The 16,670-nt window shown below is 41.5% G+C and overlaps 1 protein-coding gene across 1 annotated transcript; it reads right to left on the bottom strand.

Annotated features, from left to right (window-relative positions):
- Nucleotides 1–254: 254 nt before the first annotated feature.
- On the bottom strand, nucleotides 255–581 carry LOC123408189 (transcription elongation factor 1 homolog). Its single transcript, XM_045101356.1, has one exon. The coding sequence runs from the start codon at nucleotides 579–581 to the stop codon at nucleotides 255–257; it is 327 nt and encodes a 108-aa protein (XP_044957291.1).
- Between the last annotated feature and the right edge of the window lie 16,089 nt (nucleotides 582–16,670).

The following is a 16,670-nucleotide window of genomic DNA, read 5'->3' as shown; positions in this document are numbered from 1 at the left end:
AAGGTAGCACTGCAACAACTAAACCAGTGACAGATTCAGTACAAGGTCTTATGCAAGATTGACTGATGATCAGAACTCATGAGCTACACACTGCGTGCAACAACAGAGGTAGAGGACTACATGCTCCAATCAATGCAATTTCAGCCAAGCTGCGGAAACTCGGGAGACAAAGATAAATCAAACATCCAATTACGCTAGATTACATCAGGGTGTGTTGATCGATCTATCTTGTCTAAAGCCAACTTGATCATCGATCAGGCATCGCTGTCGTCGTCGTCGTCGCTGCCGACTCGCCGCTGTCGTTTGTGGCCGTCCACGTCGTCGACGTCTTCGTTGGCCTTCTCGCACGCGTCGATCCAGTCGTGGTAGATGTCGACGGGCTCGGTGAGGTGGTGCGCCGTGGTGTGGTAGGCCTCCTCGCAGACGTAGCAGACGGCGCTGGCGACGAAGAGCTTGAGGTCGATGCTGCAGGACACGCCGCCGGGGTGGTTGCAGAAGGGGCAGCAGAAGGTGGTCTCCAGCTTCGGCGCCGGCTTCTTCCGCGACGCCATCTTGGAGCTCATCGACTTGCGCTTCGCCATCTCGATCAGCGCGAGATCGTAGGTTCTGGCTCCGGCTTCCGGCAGCACAAGATGGAGACTGGAGACGTACGTGCAGGAGCAGGAGAGATCGAGAGAGAGAGCCGATGCTTATAAAGATCGAGAGAGAGGTCCGACTCCGGCTCCTGCTCGGCGGCAGCAACGCATATGCATATGGGCATTGCGTGGTGTGGCGGTGCAACGAAGCCATTCACGAGTTGGAGCCGGATTCTAGCGCCCAGTCGAAATGACCGTAGGCGCCGTGTATCGCCGGCCGGGAGATGACGGGAGCTACGCGGTACGTAGCGGTGGGCGGCGGCCGGCCGTGCAGCTCTCGCCCTAGTGCTCTGTTCCCGCGCGTCCGCGCTCATACGGCCCAACTACAGCACAATTGTGCCCTGCCGCGCGTCCGCGCTCATACGGCCCAACTACAGCACAATTGTGCCCTGTTCATTATCGTTGCAGGGATCCCACTATTCATCGGACGCCTGAAAAAAAAGTCAATTATAGCGCAAGTGCTTAAACTTAACAAGAAAAATCAGTGCTAAAACTTACGGTATAGATCGACGATATAACTTGGCTTGGGTTTGCATTTATGATGCTAATCATATTTTATACGCTCAACATGCTGACGAGGCTCACGAAAAACACCCTAAAATTTGTATTTATCACAAAAGAGCTTGTTAATTTTTTTTCTTAAAAAGACCATCAGAACCCATCCGTCTGAAAACAATACAAAGAGGAAACAAATATTTACGCAGAACTCAGAGGTTCGAACACGTGTCTTCATCCTAAGCCGAAGGAACAAGCAACCCAGCCAAGTCAGGCTTGTTATCCTTTTGTGATAGCTATACCTGGTGATCCATGTTTTGCACCAAAAAAACATAATAACCCAGATGGGGTTTAAATGGGCTGCACTTACCGCAGTCCATTATTACCATGATAGTGTTTTTAGTTCATACTAAATACGATTAAAATTATCTAAATTGATTAAAATTCGTATTTACTATTTTCCCCTAAAAAAGTTCATATTTACTACTTAAATTATGTAATTATTATTTTAAATAATTCTTCAATATATGTTAGAAATACAAGAACAATACTTTAAGTAATATTTTTCTCATAAAGTAACTACACGAATATCTATCGGAATGCATGAATACAGCCAAAAATAAATGTATATTTTTCTGAATAATTTAATAATGCATGATTTGTTTATAGTTGATGGAAATTATTATAATTCATAAATATTTTTTAAATGCAGAAATATTTAATATGATAACATTTACCTTATTTTAAAAAAAATAAAATTCAGAATTATGTGAATATTATTTTTAGAATTACATGAACATTATTCTAAATGATAATAATTTTTAGAATTACATGACCATTATGTTAAATAAGAATATATTTTAGAATTACATGAACATTATATTAAATATTTTGCTTATAATTACAAGAAGATTATATTAAATATTTTGCTTATAATTACAAGAACATTATATTAAATAAGTTAATTTATTTGTATTTATAATATTTTTTACTTTACATATTCTTACAAAATGTTGCTTCCTCCGTCTTAGTTTACAGGACGTGCACGTAGTCCTAGGTCATTTATTTGATTAAATTATATGTCACAAAATTATATCATTAGATTATTAAACGGATGTAGTTTCTAAACATATATGTTTCATTATGTATGATACATATTTAGTTAGTTAAATTGTTAATCTAAAACTACATGCATGACTTGTAAACTAGACGGAGGAAGTATGAAAAACTAAAAGAACTAACATGTGAAAATGGCCCACGGTGACTGCAGTTTATTTAAAACCTACGTGTGTCATTATATGTCATTATATGTATGACTTCTATTTGTACATCGAGTGATACACGGTGTGATGGCTAGCATTTCCGAGCTAGCGTTAAAGGTGTTGTGTTTTAACTTGGCCGGTGCTAAATTTTGTATCCCAATTTTCCTTTGTTGTATTTTGTCCTCGCGTGTGTTGCCCAATTGTCATAGTAACGTTTCAGGGTTACTTTAAGAAGAAGAAAATTGAGGTGCTTTTTGTGAGGAAAAAATAAAATGTCATGATGTTTTAAAAGAAAATCAGACCTCACGCCCGACCCCGCCTTTCGGTCACTAACATTGGGTCCCATACCATGTTGGCGCGTGATACGTCTCCGTCGTATCTATAATTTTTGATTGTTTCATGCCAATATTCTACAACTTTCATATACTTTTTGGCAACTTTTTATACTATTTTTGGGACTAACATATTGATCCAGTGCCCAGTGTCAGTTCCTGTTTGTGGCATGTTTTTTGTTTCGCAGAATATCCATACCAGACGAAGTCCAAACGTAATAAAAACTTACGAGGATTTTTTTGAATATTTATGATTTTTGGAAAGAAGAATCAACGCGAGACGATGCACGGAGTGCCCACAAGCCCTGTCGCCGCGGCCAGGGGGTGGGCCCGCGGCAGGCAGGCTTGTGGACACTCCTTAAGGCGGTTGGAGCCCTTCTTTCGCCGCAAGAAAGATAATATCTGGAAGAAAATCGTGTTAAAATTTCAGCCCAATCGGAGTTATGAATCTCTGGGAATTTAAGAAACGGTGAAACACAGAATCTGGAAGAGCAGAAACAGAAGGACACAGAGAGAGAGATCCAATCTCGGAGGGGCTCTCGCCCCTCTGCCGCCATGGAGACCATGGACCAGAGGGGAAGCCCTTCTCCCATCTAGGGAGGAGGTCAAGGAAGAAGAAGAAGGAGGGGGCTCTCTCCCCCTCTCTCCCGGCGGCGCCGGAACACCGCCCAGGACATCATCGTGTGATGGCGATATACACCAACACCTTCGTCATCTTCACCAACATCTCCATCATCTTCCCCCATCTATATTCAGCGGTTCACTCTCCCGTAACCCGCTGTACCTAGGGATGGCAATTTTATCCATGGATCTGGATACCCGTGGATACCCGATCCGATTGGGTGAGGGTATAGAGCACATTTCTACCCATGGATCCATGGATATGGATACCCATGAACAACCGAGTTGGACATGGTTTTAATTTTTGCTCCATGGATATCCAGTGGATACCCATATGACAAATGGGCCCCTACGGTAGTGACATTAAACTAAGAAAATGTCCAACCCCAAGTCACTCGCAGTCAGAGAAGGTCGAAGTGTGACCCATGTTCCCTAATCCCCCACAACTCCACTAACATAATTATTAAACCTAATCTTAGTTAACGAACGACGATGAGTTAATTTTAAATTTGTGAAGGCTTCATGTTGATTTTTCTATGCCCATGGAGCTCCATGGATATCTGGATATCCAATGGGTTTGGGCATGGGCACAATTTGTGCCCATGGATACTTTGGTGGATGGGCAGAGGGTAGGAATATGGGTCATGGGTTGGATTTGGACCAGCTCCACCCTCTCCAAACCCGACCCATTGCCATCTCTAGTTGTACCCTCTACTTTAACATGGTGCTTTATGCTACATATTATTATCCAATGATGTGTTGCTATCCTATGATGTCTGAGTAGATTATCGTTGTCCTATCGGTGATTGATAAATTGCTATGGTTGGTTTAATTTGCTTGTGGTTATGCTGCTGTCCTTTGGTTCCAATCATATGATCGCGCGCGTGGATCACACCATAGGTTAGTTGTATGTTGATAGGACTATGTATTGGCAGGCTAGAGTGACAGCATCTTCAAACCTAGCATAGAAATTGATGCATATGGGATTGAAGGGGGACCAATATATCTTATTGCTATGGTTGGGTTTTACCTTAATGAACGTTAGTAGTTGCGGACGCTTGCTAATAGTTCCAATTATAAGTGCATAAAATTCCAAGTAAGGGATGCCATGCTAGCAAAGGCCTCTCCCACATGATACTTGCTATCGATCTAGTAACGTAGTCAATTGCTTAGGGACAATTCCGCAACTCCTACCACCACTTTTCCACAGTCGTTAGACACTCGTAGTTGTTTCTTTATCTAACCAGCCCCTAGTTTTATTTACGTGTTCTTTACTTTCTTGCAAGCCTATTCTATCACTCCTACAAAGTACTTCTAGTTTCATACTTGTTCTTGGTAAAGCGAATGTAAAGTGTGCGTAGAGTTGTATCGGTGGTCGATAGAACTTGAGGGAATATTTGTCCTACCTTTAGCTCCTCGTTGGGTTCGAGACTCTTACTTATCGAGAAAGGCTACAATTGATCCCCTATACTTGTGGGTTATCAAGACCTTTTTCTGGCGCCGTTGCCGGGGAGCAATAGCGTGGGGTGAATATCCTCGTGTGTGCTTGTTTGCTTTATCACTAAGTAGATTTATTTGTTGTTCTAAGTTGTTCTCTATCTTTAGTTATGGTTATGGAACACGAAATACCAAAAAAATTAGGTGTACTTGCTACTCATGGAGATGGGGAACTTCCTAAAACCCTCGAGGCTCGTTATGTGGAAAATATTATGCACTCCTTTAATAATCCTGAGAAAGCCCCATTCAATTATATAATGGGATACACGTTGAATCAACGTGAATACTTTAGGGATTATCGCTTGACTCAAAAAGGGAAACTTTTATGGGATCAAATCCATTTGTTGAAATGGTATGATTGGGAACTATGCAAGAGATGTGGTGTTACTTGTTGCTCTAGGATGAAGGCTCCACACCTTCCCTTTTCTTGTGAGTTTAATGATCATAGAACCTTGGCTTCTTATGCTAATGGTATATATGATTACTATGATGTGGATCAAATAGAAGAGTTTGTTGCTTTTATGGGTGCTTATGAAATTGAGGCTCTGTTTAAAAGGTGTGATGATAATGATGATGCTCCTTACCGATCTGAAAATTTGGCTATGCTTCGTTATTGTTATACTAATTATGAATATAATGCCCATATTGAACGATTTAAGGAGAAATTCCCCGCTGCCCAAGAAGAGACTAATATTTTGCAGGAAACTATGGAAAAAGAAAATGATGAAACTGTGAGCTCATTAGATGAAAAATATGACGAGGAGAGCAAAGAACAAAAGGAGGAAGAGCGGGCTAGCTACCCGTGCCCACCTTCTAATGAGAGTAACTCTTCAACTCATACATTGCTTAATTTACCTTCGTTCTTACCGAAGGATGAATGCTATGTTGATTGCTATGATCCCTTGGATTCGTTTGAAATATCCCTTTTTGATGAACTTGATGCTTGCCATGCTTGTGGCCATGATGCCAATATGAATGATGCTTATGAAGATGAGCTAGCTATAGTCCCTTATGTTAAACATGATGATTTTGATGAATATAATATGCATGTGCTTGCTGCTCCTACTTGCATTTATTATGAGAGAGGAACTACATCTCCACCTCTCTATGTTTCCAATGCGATCAAATTGCAAGAAACTGCTTATGCTATGTATTGGCCTTTACTTGGTGTGCATGAATTGTTCTTTTATGACATGCCAATGCATAGGAAGAGAGTTAGACTTCGTCATTGCTTGATATATGTTACCTTGTGCTCACTACTAAATTTCAAAGCATTGCTAATTAAAATTGGCTTTGATATACCTTGGGATCCGGGTGGATCCATTACTTGAGCACCTTATGCCTAGCTTAATGGCCTTAAAGAAAGCGCTGCCTGGGAGACAACCCGGAAGTTTTAGAGAGTCATTTATTTTTGTTGAGTGCTTTTATTTAGTTTAAAAACAAAAAAATATAGAGGGGAACTTAAAACTTTTTCAAAAAGAGAAGCGATTGAAAGGTGATGCATTGCGGAAGTGAGGGTCGACCTTGAACACTTGTGTTCATGCTCATGGAAACAATGTAGAATTTTTCATGGAAGTTTCTCACAAAAATAATTACCCCCCTGTACAATTCCTTTGTGTTTTTAAAAATAATGTGCCAAGTAAAGCCTTTACGATTAGTTTGGGTGATAGTTGTTTGATCACGCTAAGAAAAGACAGAAACTTTCTGCTCACGAAAGTAATTTGCATTTTTATTCTGGAAGAGATTTTGAGTTGATTCTTTTTGCTGCTGATTTATATGCAAATTTTCCAGACGTTCGTAATTTTTCAGATTTTTTGAGATATCAGAAGTATACGGAATATACAGATTGCTACAGACTGTTCTGTTTTGACAGATTCTGTTTTCTATGCATTGTTCTCTTATTTTGATGAATCTATGGGTAGTATCGGGGGGTATGAACCATGGTGAAGTTGGATTACAGTAGATATAATGCTAATATGAATTTAAAATGAGTTCACAATAGTACTTGAAGTGGTGATTTATTTTATTATACTAACGGATCTCACGAAGTTTTGTTGAGTTTTGTGTGATTGAAGTTTTCAAGTTTTGGGTGAGAGCACGATGGATGAAGGAATAAGGAGAGGCAAGAGCCTAAGCTTGGGGATGCCCGAGGCACCCCAAGGTAATACTCAAGGAAGACTCAAGCGTCTAAGCTTGGGGATGCCCCGGAAGGCATCCCCTCTTTCGTCTACAATCTATCGGAAATTTTACTCGGAGCTATATTTTAATTCGTCACATGATATGTGCAAATGCTTGGAGCGTCTTTTGTGTTTTTTTATTTTTATTTTTTGCACCATGCTGGTATGAGATAGTCCTTGGTTGGCTTTATAGAATGCTTCATGTGCTTCACTTATATCTTTTGAAGTTTGGATTGCCTGTTTCCCTACATATAGAAAACCGCCATTTGTAGAATGCTCTTTTGCTTCACTTATATTTGTTAGAGCAGGGCATATATTTTATAGAAAGAAGTAAACTCTCATGCTTCACTTATACCTATTTAGAGAGTTAATAGGAGTTGGTCATTCACATGGTTAGTCATAAAACCCTACATAAAACTTGTAGATCACTGAATATGATATGTTTGATTCCTTGCAATAGTTTTGCAACATGAATATGTGATATTAGAGTCATGCTAGCGAGTAATTGTGTATTCGTAGAAATACTTGTGTTAAGGTTTGTGATTCCCGTAGCATGCACATATGGTGAACCGTTATGTGATGAAGTCGGAGCATGATTTATTTATTGATTGTCATCCTTTGTGTGGAGGTCGGGATCGCGCGATGGTTAACTCCTACCAAGCTTTCCCCTAGGAGCATGCGTGTAGTACCTTGTTTTGATGACTAATATACTTTTGCAATAAGTATGTGAGTTCTTTATGACTAATTTGAGTCCATGGATTATACGCACTCTCACCCTTCCACCATTGCTAGCCTCTCTAGTACCGCGCAACTTTCGCCGGTGCATTACACCCACCATATAGCCTCCCTCAAAACGACCACCATACCTACCTATTATGACATTTTCATAGCCATTCTGAGATATATTGCCATGCAACTACCACCGTTCCGTCTCATGACATGTGCCACCACTTCCACATTCCCATTGCATGATTGTAAGATAGCTAGCATGATGTTTCCATGGCTTGTCCGTTTTTTGATGTCATTGCTATGCTAGATCATTGTCACGGTACACTGCCGAAGGCATTTCATATAGAGTCATCATTGCTCTAAGTATTGAGTTGTAAGTGTGATGATCATTATTAATAGAGAATTGTGCATGTGAGGAAATAAAAGAGGCCAGCGAAGCCCATTTACAAAAAAGAGGCCAAAGATGCCAACCAAAAAAAAGAGGCCAAAGAGCCCACAAAAAAAATGAGAGAAAAGAGAGAAGGGACAATTGCTACTATCATCTTTCCACACTTGTGCTTCAAATAGCACTATGATCTTCATGACAGAGAGTCTCCTATGTTGTCACTTCCATATACTAGTGGGAAATTTTCATTATATAACTTGGCTTGTATATTCCAATGATGGGCTTCCTCAAAATTGCCCTAGGTCTTCGTGAGCAAGCAAGTTGGGTGCACACCCACTAGTTTATTTTGTGAGCTTTCATACACTTATAAGCTCTAGTGCATCTGTTGCATGGCAATCCTTACTCACTCACATTGATATCTATTGATGGGCATCTCCATAGCCCGTTGATACGCCTAGTTGATGTGAGACTATCTCCTCCTTTTTTGTCTTCTCCACGACCACCATATTCTATTCCACCTATAGTGCTATGTCCATGGCTCACTCTCATGTATTGCGTGAAAGTTGAAAAGGTTTGAGAACACTAAAGTTGAAACAATTGCTTGGCTAAAACCGGGGTTGTGCATGATTTAAATACGTTGTGTGGGGAAGATGGAGCTAGTGAGACTATATGATTTTGTAGGGATAACTTTCTTTGGCCATGATATTTTGAGAAGACATGATTGCTTTGTTAGTATGCTTGAAATATTATTGTCTTTATTTCAAATGATAGACTATTGCTTCGAATCACTCGTGTTTTAGTATTCATGCCATGATTAGATTATATGATCAAGATTATGTTGGGTAGCATTCCACATCAAAAATTATCTTTTTTATCATTTACCTACTCGAGGACGAGCAGTAATTAAGCATGGGGATGCTGATACGTATCCGTCATATCTATAATTTTTGATTGTTTCATGCTAATATTCTACAACTTTCATATACTTTTGGCAACTTTTTATACTATTTTTGGGACTAACATATTGATCCAGTGCCCAGTGCCAGTTCCTGTTTGTTGCATGTTTTTTGTTTCGCAGAATATCCATACCAAACGAAGTCCAAACGTAATAAAAACTTACGGGGATTTTTTTTGAATATTTATGATTTTTGGGAAGAAGAATCAACGCGAGACGATGCATGGAGTGCCCACAAGCCCTGTCGCCGTGGCCAGGGGGTGGGCCCGCGGCAGGCAGGCTTGTGGCCACTCCTTAAGGCGGTTGGAGCCCTTCTTTCGTCACAAGAAAGATAATATCCGGAAGAAAATCGTGTTAAAATTTCAGCCCAATCGGAGTTACGGATCTCCGGAAATTTCAGAAACGGTGAAACACAGAATCTGGGAGCGCGGAAACAGAAGGACACAGAGAGAGAGATCCAATCTCGGAGGGGCTCTCGCCCCTCCGCCGCCATGGAGACCATGGACCAGAGGGGAAACCCTTCTCCCATCTAGGGAGGAGGTCAAGGAAGAAGAAGAAGGAGGAGGGCTCTCTCCCCCTCTCTCCCGGCGGCGCCGGAACGCCGCCCGGGACATCATCGTGTGACGGCGATCTACACCAACACCTCCGTCATCTTCACCAACATCTCCATCATCTTCCCCCATCTATATTCAGCGGTTCACTCTCCCGCAACCCGCTGTACCCTCTACTTGAACATGGTGCTTTATGCTACATATTATTATCCAATGATGTGTTGCTATCCTATGATGTCTGAGTAGATTATCGTTGTTCTATCGGTGATTGATGAATTGCTATGGTTGGTTTAATTTGCTTGTGGTTATGTTGCTGTCCTTTGGTGCCCATCATATGATCGCGCGCGTGGATCACACCATAGGGTTAGTTGTACGTTGATAGGACTATGTATTGGAAGGCTAGAGTGACAGCAGCTTCAAACCTAGCATAGAAATTGATGCATATGGGATTGAAGGGGGACCAATATATCTTATTGCTATGGTTGGGTTTTACCTTAATGAACGTTAGTATTTGCGGATGCTTGCTAATAGTTCCAATCATAAGTGCATAGAATTCCAAGTAAGGGATGACATGCTAGCAGAGGCCTCTCCCACATGATACTTGCTATCGATCTAGTAACGTAGTCAATTGCTTAGGGACAATTCCGCAACTCCTACCACCACTTTTCCACACTCATTAGACACTCGTAGTTGTTTCTTTATCTAACCAGCCCCCAATTTTATTTACGTGTACTTTACTTTCTTGCAAGCCTATCCTATCACTCCTACAAAGTACTGCTAGTTTCATACTTGTTCTAGGTAAAGCGAACGTAAAGTGTGCGTAGAGTTGTGTCGGTGGTCGATAGAACTTGAGGGAATATTTGTCCTACCTTTAGCCCCTCGTTGGGTTCGACACTCTTTCTTATCGAGAAAGGCTACAATTGATCCTCGTCAGCATGTTGTGCGTATACATAACGTGATTAGCGTCGTAGATGCACGACCATGTCAAGTTTTGGCACCTGTTCAATGTATGTCGTAAGTTTTAGCACCAAACTGACTTTTCTTGCCAAGTTCACGCATCTGTGGTGTAATTGACTCGTGAAAAAACTCTTAGTATCAGTCACTTATGATTTAGACCATCAGATCAATATTCAACGGTTAGAAACACGTCGTCACCGTTTATCTTCCTAGTCCCGCACGATCTTCTTTCTCCCACGGTCCACAACCTGCCCTGCCATAACCGCCGACATTCATCACCCACGGTCGGCATGCGCTACCACACACGGCCTCGCCGGCCTGTCGTCCCCTCGACCCCTCCCCCTCCGTCGTTGTTGGTTGTCTCCCCAACCATCCCTCTAAGCCCCACCGCAATCCCGCAACAGAGAAGAACTCACACGATCTTCTACAACCCTTGCCAGAAATAAGATGGATAATGCGGCAATGACTTCCCTCCTAAGATAGATGGTGTGGCGATGGCTTCTCTATTGAGGTTTTTTCTTCTTCGGTGAAGTTGGAAGTAAGTAAGGCGGTAATTAACGTAAGAAAAGATTCAGGTACGCGAGAAATAGCAAAATTGATAAAAAAAAGAGAATTTTTATTTGTGTTGAGTCTGACTTCTTTGATTGCAAACTCCTCCATGGACAATTCCGACTTCCTCCAACATCCATTCGGGCCTTGCTAACGGTGGTGGATTGAAACTTGAATTTAAAGATGAGAATCCAAAGTTCAACCTTGTGTTGGACTTGTCGTTATTAGTGCACGTATGACAATTCATTCTTGGAGGCCTAGCCTGAGAGGTGTGTATTTTTTGTTTTGATGTCGTCTATGTAACATAGAGTTAGTAGCTCCCTGGTGGAGCTACTGTCACGAGGCATGAGGCTTTTTTTTTGCTTTATTTCCAGGTCTATGTTGTTCGACTGCTAGATTTTGCACTCTTAATATTAAATGGATGTATGCATCGCCCTAATGCACAAACCGGGGGTTATCCTCCTTTAAAAGAAAAACTCAATCGGACCAGAGGGCCTCACTCCTCACCCGAGTCCAAGTCTCATTTGTGGACTCCACTTCATTGCGTCACACCCCAATGACGAACTACTCGACAATCGAGACCTCTAGTCCTGGTCTGACTCATCCTCTGCTTTTTCATAGCCTGAAGAGGTGAATGTCGAGTGGACCTCGTTACTTATGGGGCTAGGGTGGACGAAAGACTCCCTCGATGGCAAGCTTCTCCGTGGCTCAGTTTGAATCCTCCATGATCGAGTGAGACTTCCTCAAGGACTTTGCTTTGCCACGTGGCATCATCGATGGTCGGGTCCGACTCTTTCATGCCCCGAGTTCGAGTCCTCTGTGGTTGAGTCCCCCAACTCTACTTGTTAGAATTAATTGGCCTAGACAATGTGAATATTAAACAAATTTCAAATAAATCTCAAAAGCCCAGGTATGGCAAGGGATGGAAGTGCAATCTTTAGTTTCACGCCAGGAGTGGAGTTGGTGTGAGACCCATGAATATTCAGCAATTTTTTAGTTTTTGAGTTGTAATTCGTATTAGCACCATTGGCGTAATGAGCATTCGTTTCAGTTACAACTTGATATAGTTTGCCCCCTTCTTGACTTGATTTGGGTTTTACGCCATGGGCACATCAAGTCATCTAGTTGGTCTAAATGATCATGTGCCTTGATTTCGGAGGAAAGAGGGAAAACATCTAGTTCCTTGTTTTTAGGGTCACGGGGAGTAGGTGAATTTGTCCTAAAACTTCAACTTCGTATCTTTTTTGGGAGCTAGTTTAATAGGGATGATAGTGACGTCAGTTCCTCTGAATGGGGGTGTATTTGATAGACTCGCTTAATAGGAATGATAGACTACTCATATCAATAAAGAATTATTATTTTTTCGGGAGCCCATTCGAATAAAACTCCAAAGTTAACTGTGCTCAGCTTGGTGTAATTTCAGGATGGGTGACCGACCGGGATGTTCGTCCCGGGTGTGTACGAATGAGGACAAAATGCCCATGATAGACTAGTATTGATCTATGAGGCGACTATCGGTGTGTGTGTCCGAGGCGTTACATAGACATCGAGTGTTAGTTTATCGAGTAGTTTACACGTATTATGGCAGTAGATGATTACTGTTTCACACAGGAATTACATGCTCTGGAAGACAACATTTTCTAGACAATATTGATAGATTCTTAAAGGAAGTGCTTTTGAAACTCATAACAAACTTGATAAGTCAGTTATTGTTGGTATTAAATATTTATTTGCAGAATGATGATAACTCCAATGGTGGAGAAAAATTTGAGAGAGCTTGGTGCTCCATCAAAATTTACTATTTAGTCTCATACTGCTTTACCCACCAATCATGCTAAAGGGTTTGCTACTGATATTGATTTTATCCATGAAGTGGAGGATAAAACCCTTGTTGGTAGTCTAGACCATCACTCTGTATTTTTTCCTCTGTTCATATTTGTCAAAAAAATCTGGGCCTAACTCCTTTTGAAATATATTTATTCAGGGAGCATCTCTTCTTTCAGCGGCATTTACGAAAACTAGGTAGAGAATTGTAGTAATCTAAAATATTAGTATCCCATTTATGGGCAATTGATACTTTAGCTTCGCTAAACCAAAGATTTTTCTGGCCAGTTTAGGAAAAATAGGGCAATACTTATTTTTCAAATACTGCAAAAGAAAGGCCTCAGCCCTGAAGATGCTATGGATTATTAAACAATTGTATTTATTCATGGCAAAAACATAAAAAATATTTAAATCCAAGGTTTTGTTGGAAACCGCGATATTCTCCTAAAACTCCCAAAACAGTGAGATACCAAATGTAGCATAAGGTGCTTCATCTGCTAGCTTCACATCACCTAACACTCACCCAACCCTGGAGTTGATGTGAAGTTATATGCCAATATAAATAAATGGCCTCAAGCCATTATCCTACATGAACCCCTTAAATGCCTTGACTAGGTGGCACTCTTGTACGTTCATCAATTGTTCGTGATGACAAATGAGATACATTAGAAGGCTAGAAACTCCATCTCATAATGTGTGAGCTGGAGAAGACCAAAATCATGATCGATAGAAAAATAACTTAAGAAAAGTAAACCATTTAAAGGAGTAATCTAGATATTTCACAACAACCTCTCTCTAATATGGATCTACTTCGAATTTCTTAGCCAAACTTCCTTTTGCTGCTCTAGACCTAGGAAGTGGAGTTAAATTTAAAGGTGAAATTGAACTGGGGTCGAGCGGATCTGCCAAAACATTACCTTAAATTTAAAGACCAGAGTCATTCAATGATGCTTCAACGACCTAGATTTGATCTGCAGACCTATAAACCAAGATATACTTGGAAAGCCGCTACAGACATATTTTTTAGCATAAAAAATAGGCAAGGCCCCTATTATGTCATTTTATCTTTTATCTATGAAAATGACCATGTGGAGTTACAAAACAGAGTGATGAAATTACAAATGATCTAGTGATATTTGCATTTTGTCCTTAAGACTAACCATATGTGTATGATCATGGAGAATGCTCCTTAAAGACAAATAGACATACCATGTTTCTAATCTGGTTACCAAAGATGATTGTGTTCATGTTCTTCAGTATGCTCCAAAACCTAGCGATGGATGGATATCTCACGACTATAAGAACTCACAAGGTTTCCACAATGATCCGAAAAAATAAATTTTTTGGAGAACTATCCAATTCAATTTCTGTTATTACCAAAGAAAATTACACTTAAGTGAAAATAAGTAAACATTCTCGGAAGACGTGATTTCTACTCTCTACTCTTAATTTCTTCCTTGACCTTTCCCAATGTCGGTAGAGCAAAAGATCTCGGACACGCCTCAAATGTATCCCTAATTTTTGCTATGTCCATGCTACATTTATACCATTGTTACATAGTTTTGGCACGCGCGCGCACACACACGCACGCACACACACACGCACACATGCACACACACACACACACGCACACACGCACATGCACACGCGCGCATGAACACACACACGTATCAATCCAATGCCAAGCGTTAGTTGCAATCTTCTGGATGCTGTTGAATTTTGCACATATAATCTGTCACAAAGTTTCAAGTCAGTAAGGACACCAGGAGCACCGAAGCCCACAAAGTTTCAAGTCAGTAAGGACACCAGGAGCACCGAAGCCACCAGGGGAAGCCCTGTGAGCTCGACGTGGTGGGCCGGCATTACCTAGGTCTGGAACATGTCGTACCACTCTCCCAAGGGTGTCGGTCCGCCGCCTCTCAGCCTCGACGCCTTTATGGAGATATAGATGAGAAACCCCCAAAAACATTTATCTTGCATTTTTCCATGCCGCCACTATGCTTTCTCGGGCGATCCAATCTACAAGCTTTTTCGAGTAAACTGTTGATGGGAAATTTTCCGCCAGAGCTATCTTCATCAAACTCATGACCATTTGTGGGTAGTCCACCTTGGAATGTGGGTTCATAATAATGGCTATGTGGCATCCTATCTCTGTGTCTTCTTTGCAATACAAAGATCACATGAGCTGCCTTGCATGCCTGTGGTCTATTTGATGTAGTTCCCGATGTGTTTGTTGCGGTGTGATGAATTGTCACTTCATCATCAGATTATATATGGATCTTTATTTGGTTTGTTTTATTTATTCCCTCCGGTCTATTAGTCTTTCACTTGCCATGATTAGATGAATGATCTATGATGACCCACAAGTATAGGGGATCAATCGTATAGTCCTTTTGATAAGTAAGAGTGTCGAACCCAACGAGGAGCAGAAGGCTCTGATAAACAGTTTTCAGCAAGGTAATAACTGCAAGCACTGAAAGTAGCGGTAACAATTGATGGTGTAGCAAGGTGAAACGTAGCAAGTGAAAAGTAACAAGTAACAAGTAGTAGCAACGGTGCAGCAAAGTGGCCCAATCCCTTTTGTATCAAGGGACAAGCCTGAACAAAGTCTTATAGGAGGAAAAACGCTCCCGAGGACACACGGGAATTTCTGTCATGCTAGTTTCATCATGTTCATATGGATCGCGTTCGTTACTTTGATAGTCTGATATGTGGGAGGACCGGCGCTTGGGTACTGCCCTTACTTGGACAAGCATCCCACTTATGATTAACCCCTTTCGCAAGCATCCGCAACTACGAAAGAAGAATTAAGACAACGTCTAACCATAGCATTAAACTAGTGGATCCAAGTCAGCCCCTTACGAAGCAACGCATAGACTGGGGTTTAAGCTTCTGTCACTCTAGCAACCCATCATCTACTTACTACTCCCCAATGCCTCCCTCTAGGCCCAAATATGGTGAAGTGTTATGTAGTCGACGTTCACATAACACCACTAGAGGAAAAGACAACATACAGCATATCAAAATACCGAACGAATACCAAATTCACATGACTATTATCAGCATGACTTATCCCATGTCCTCAGGAACAAAATTAACTACTCACAAAGCATAATCATAATCATGATCAGAGGTGTAATGAGTAGCATCAAGGATCTGAACATAAACTCTTCCACCAAGTAATCCAACTAGCATCAACTACAAAGAGTAATCAACACTACTAGCAACCTTACAAGTGCCAATCGGAGTCGCGAGACGGAGATTGGTTACAAGAGATGAACTAGGGTTTGTAGAGGAGATGGTGCTGATGAAGATGTTGATGGAGATGACTCCCCTCCGAGGAGAGGAGTATTGGTGATGACGATGGCGACGATTTCCCCCTCCGGGAGAGAAGTTTCCCCGGCAGGATCGTCCTGCCGGAGCTCTAGATTGGATCTGCTCAAGTTTCGCCTCATGGCGGCGGAGAATCCAAGAAAAAGATCCACCTTGATCTTTTCTGGAACGAAACCCTTCATATAGCAAAAGAGGGGGCCAGTGGGCCGTCAGGGTGCCCACAAGCCCTGTAGCCGCCACCAGGGGGCGGCGGCTACCAGGCTTGTGGGGCCCTAGTAGATCCCCTCTGGTACTTCTTTTGCCCGGTATTTTTTATATATTCCAAAAAAATTCCACGTTGATTTTCAGGGCATTTGGAGTTGTGCAGA

The sequence above is a fragment of the Hordeum vulgare genome, chromosome 7H (genome assembly GCF_904849725.1).
Source record: "Hordeum vulgare subsp. vulgare chromosome 7H, MorexV3_pseudomolecules_assembly, whole genome shotgun sequence".
Taxonomy (NCBI): Eukaryota; Viridiplantae; Streptophyta; class Magnoliopsida; order Poales; family Poaceae; genus Hordeum; species Hordeum vulgare.
Note: the sequence above shows the minus strand (reverse complement) of the source record. Positions and strands in the feature narration are given on the sequence as shown.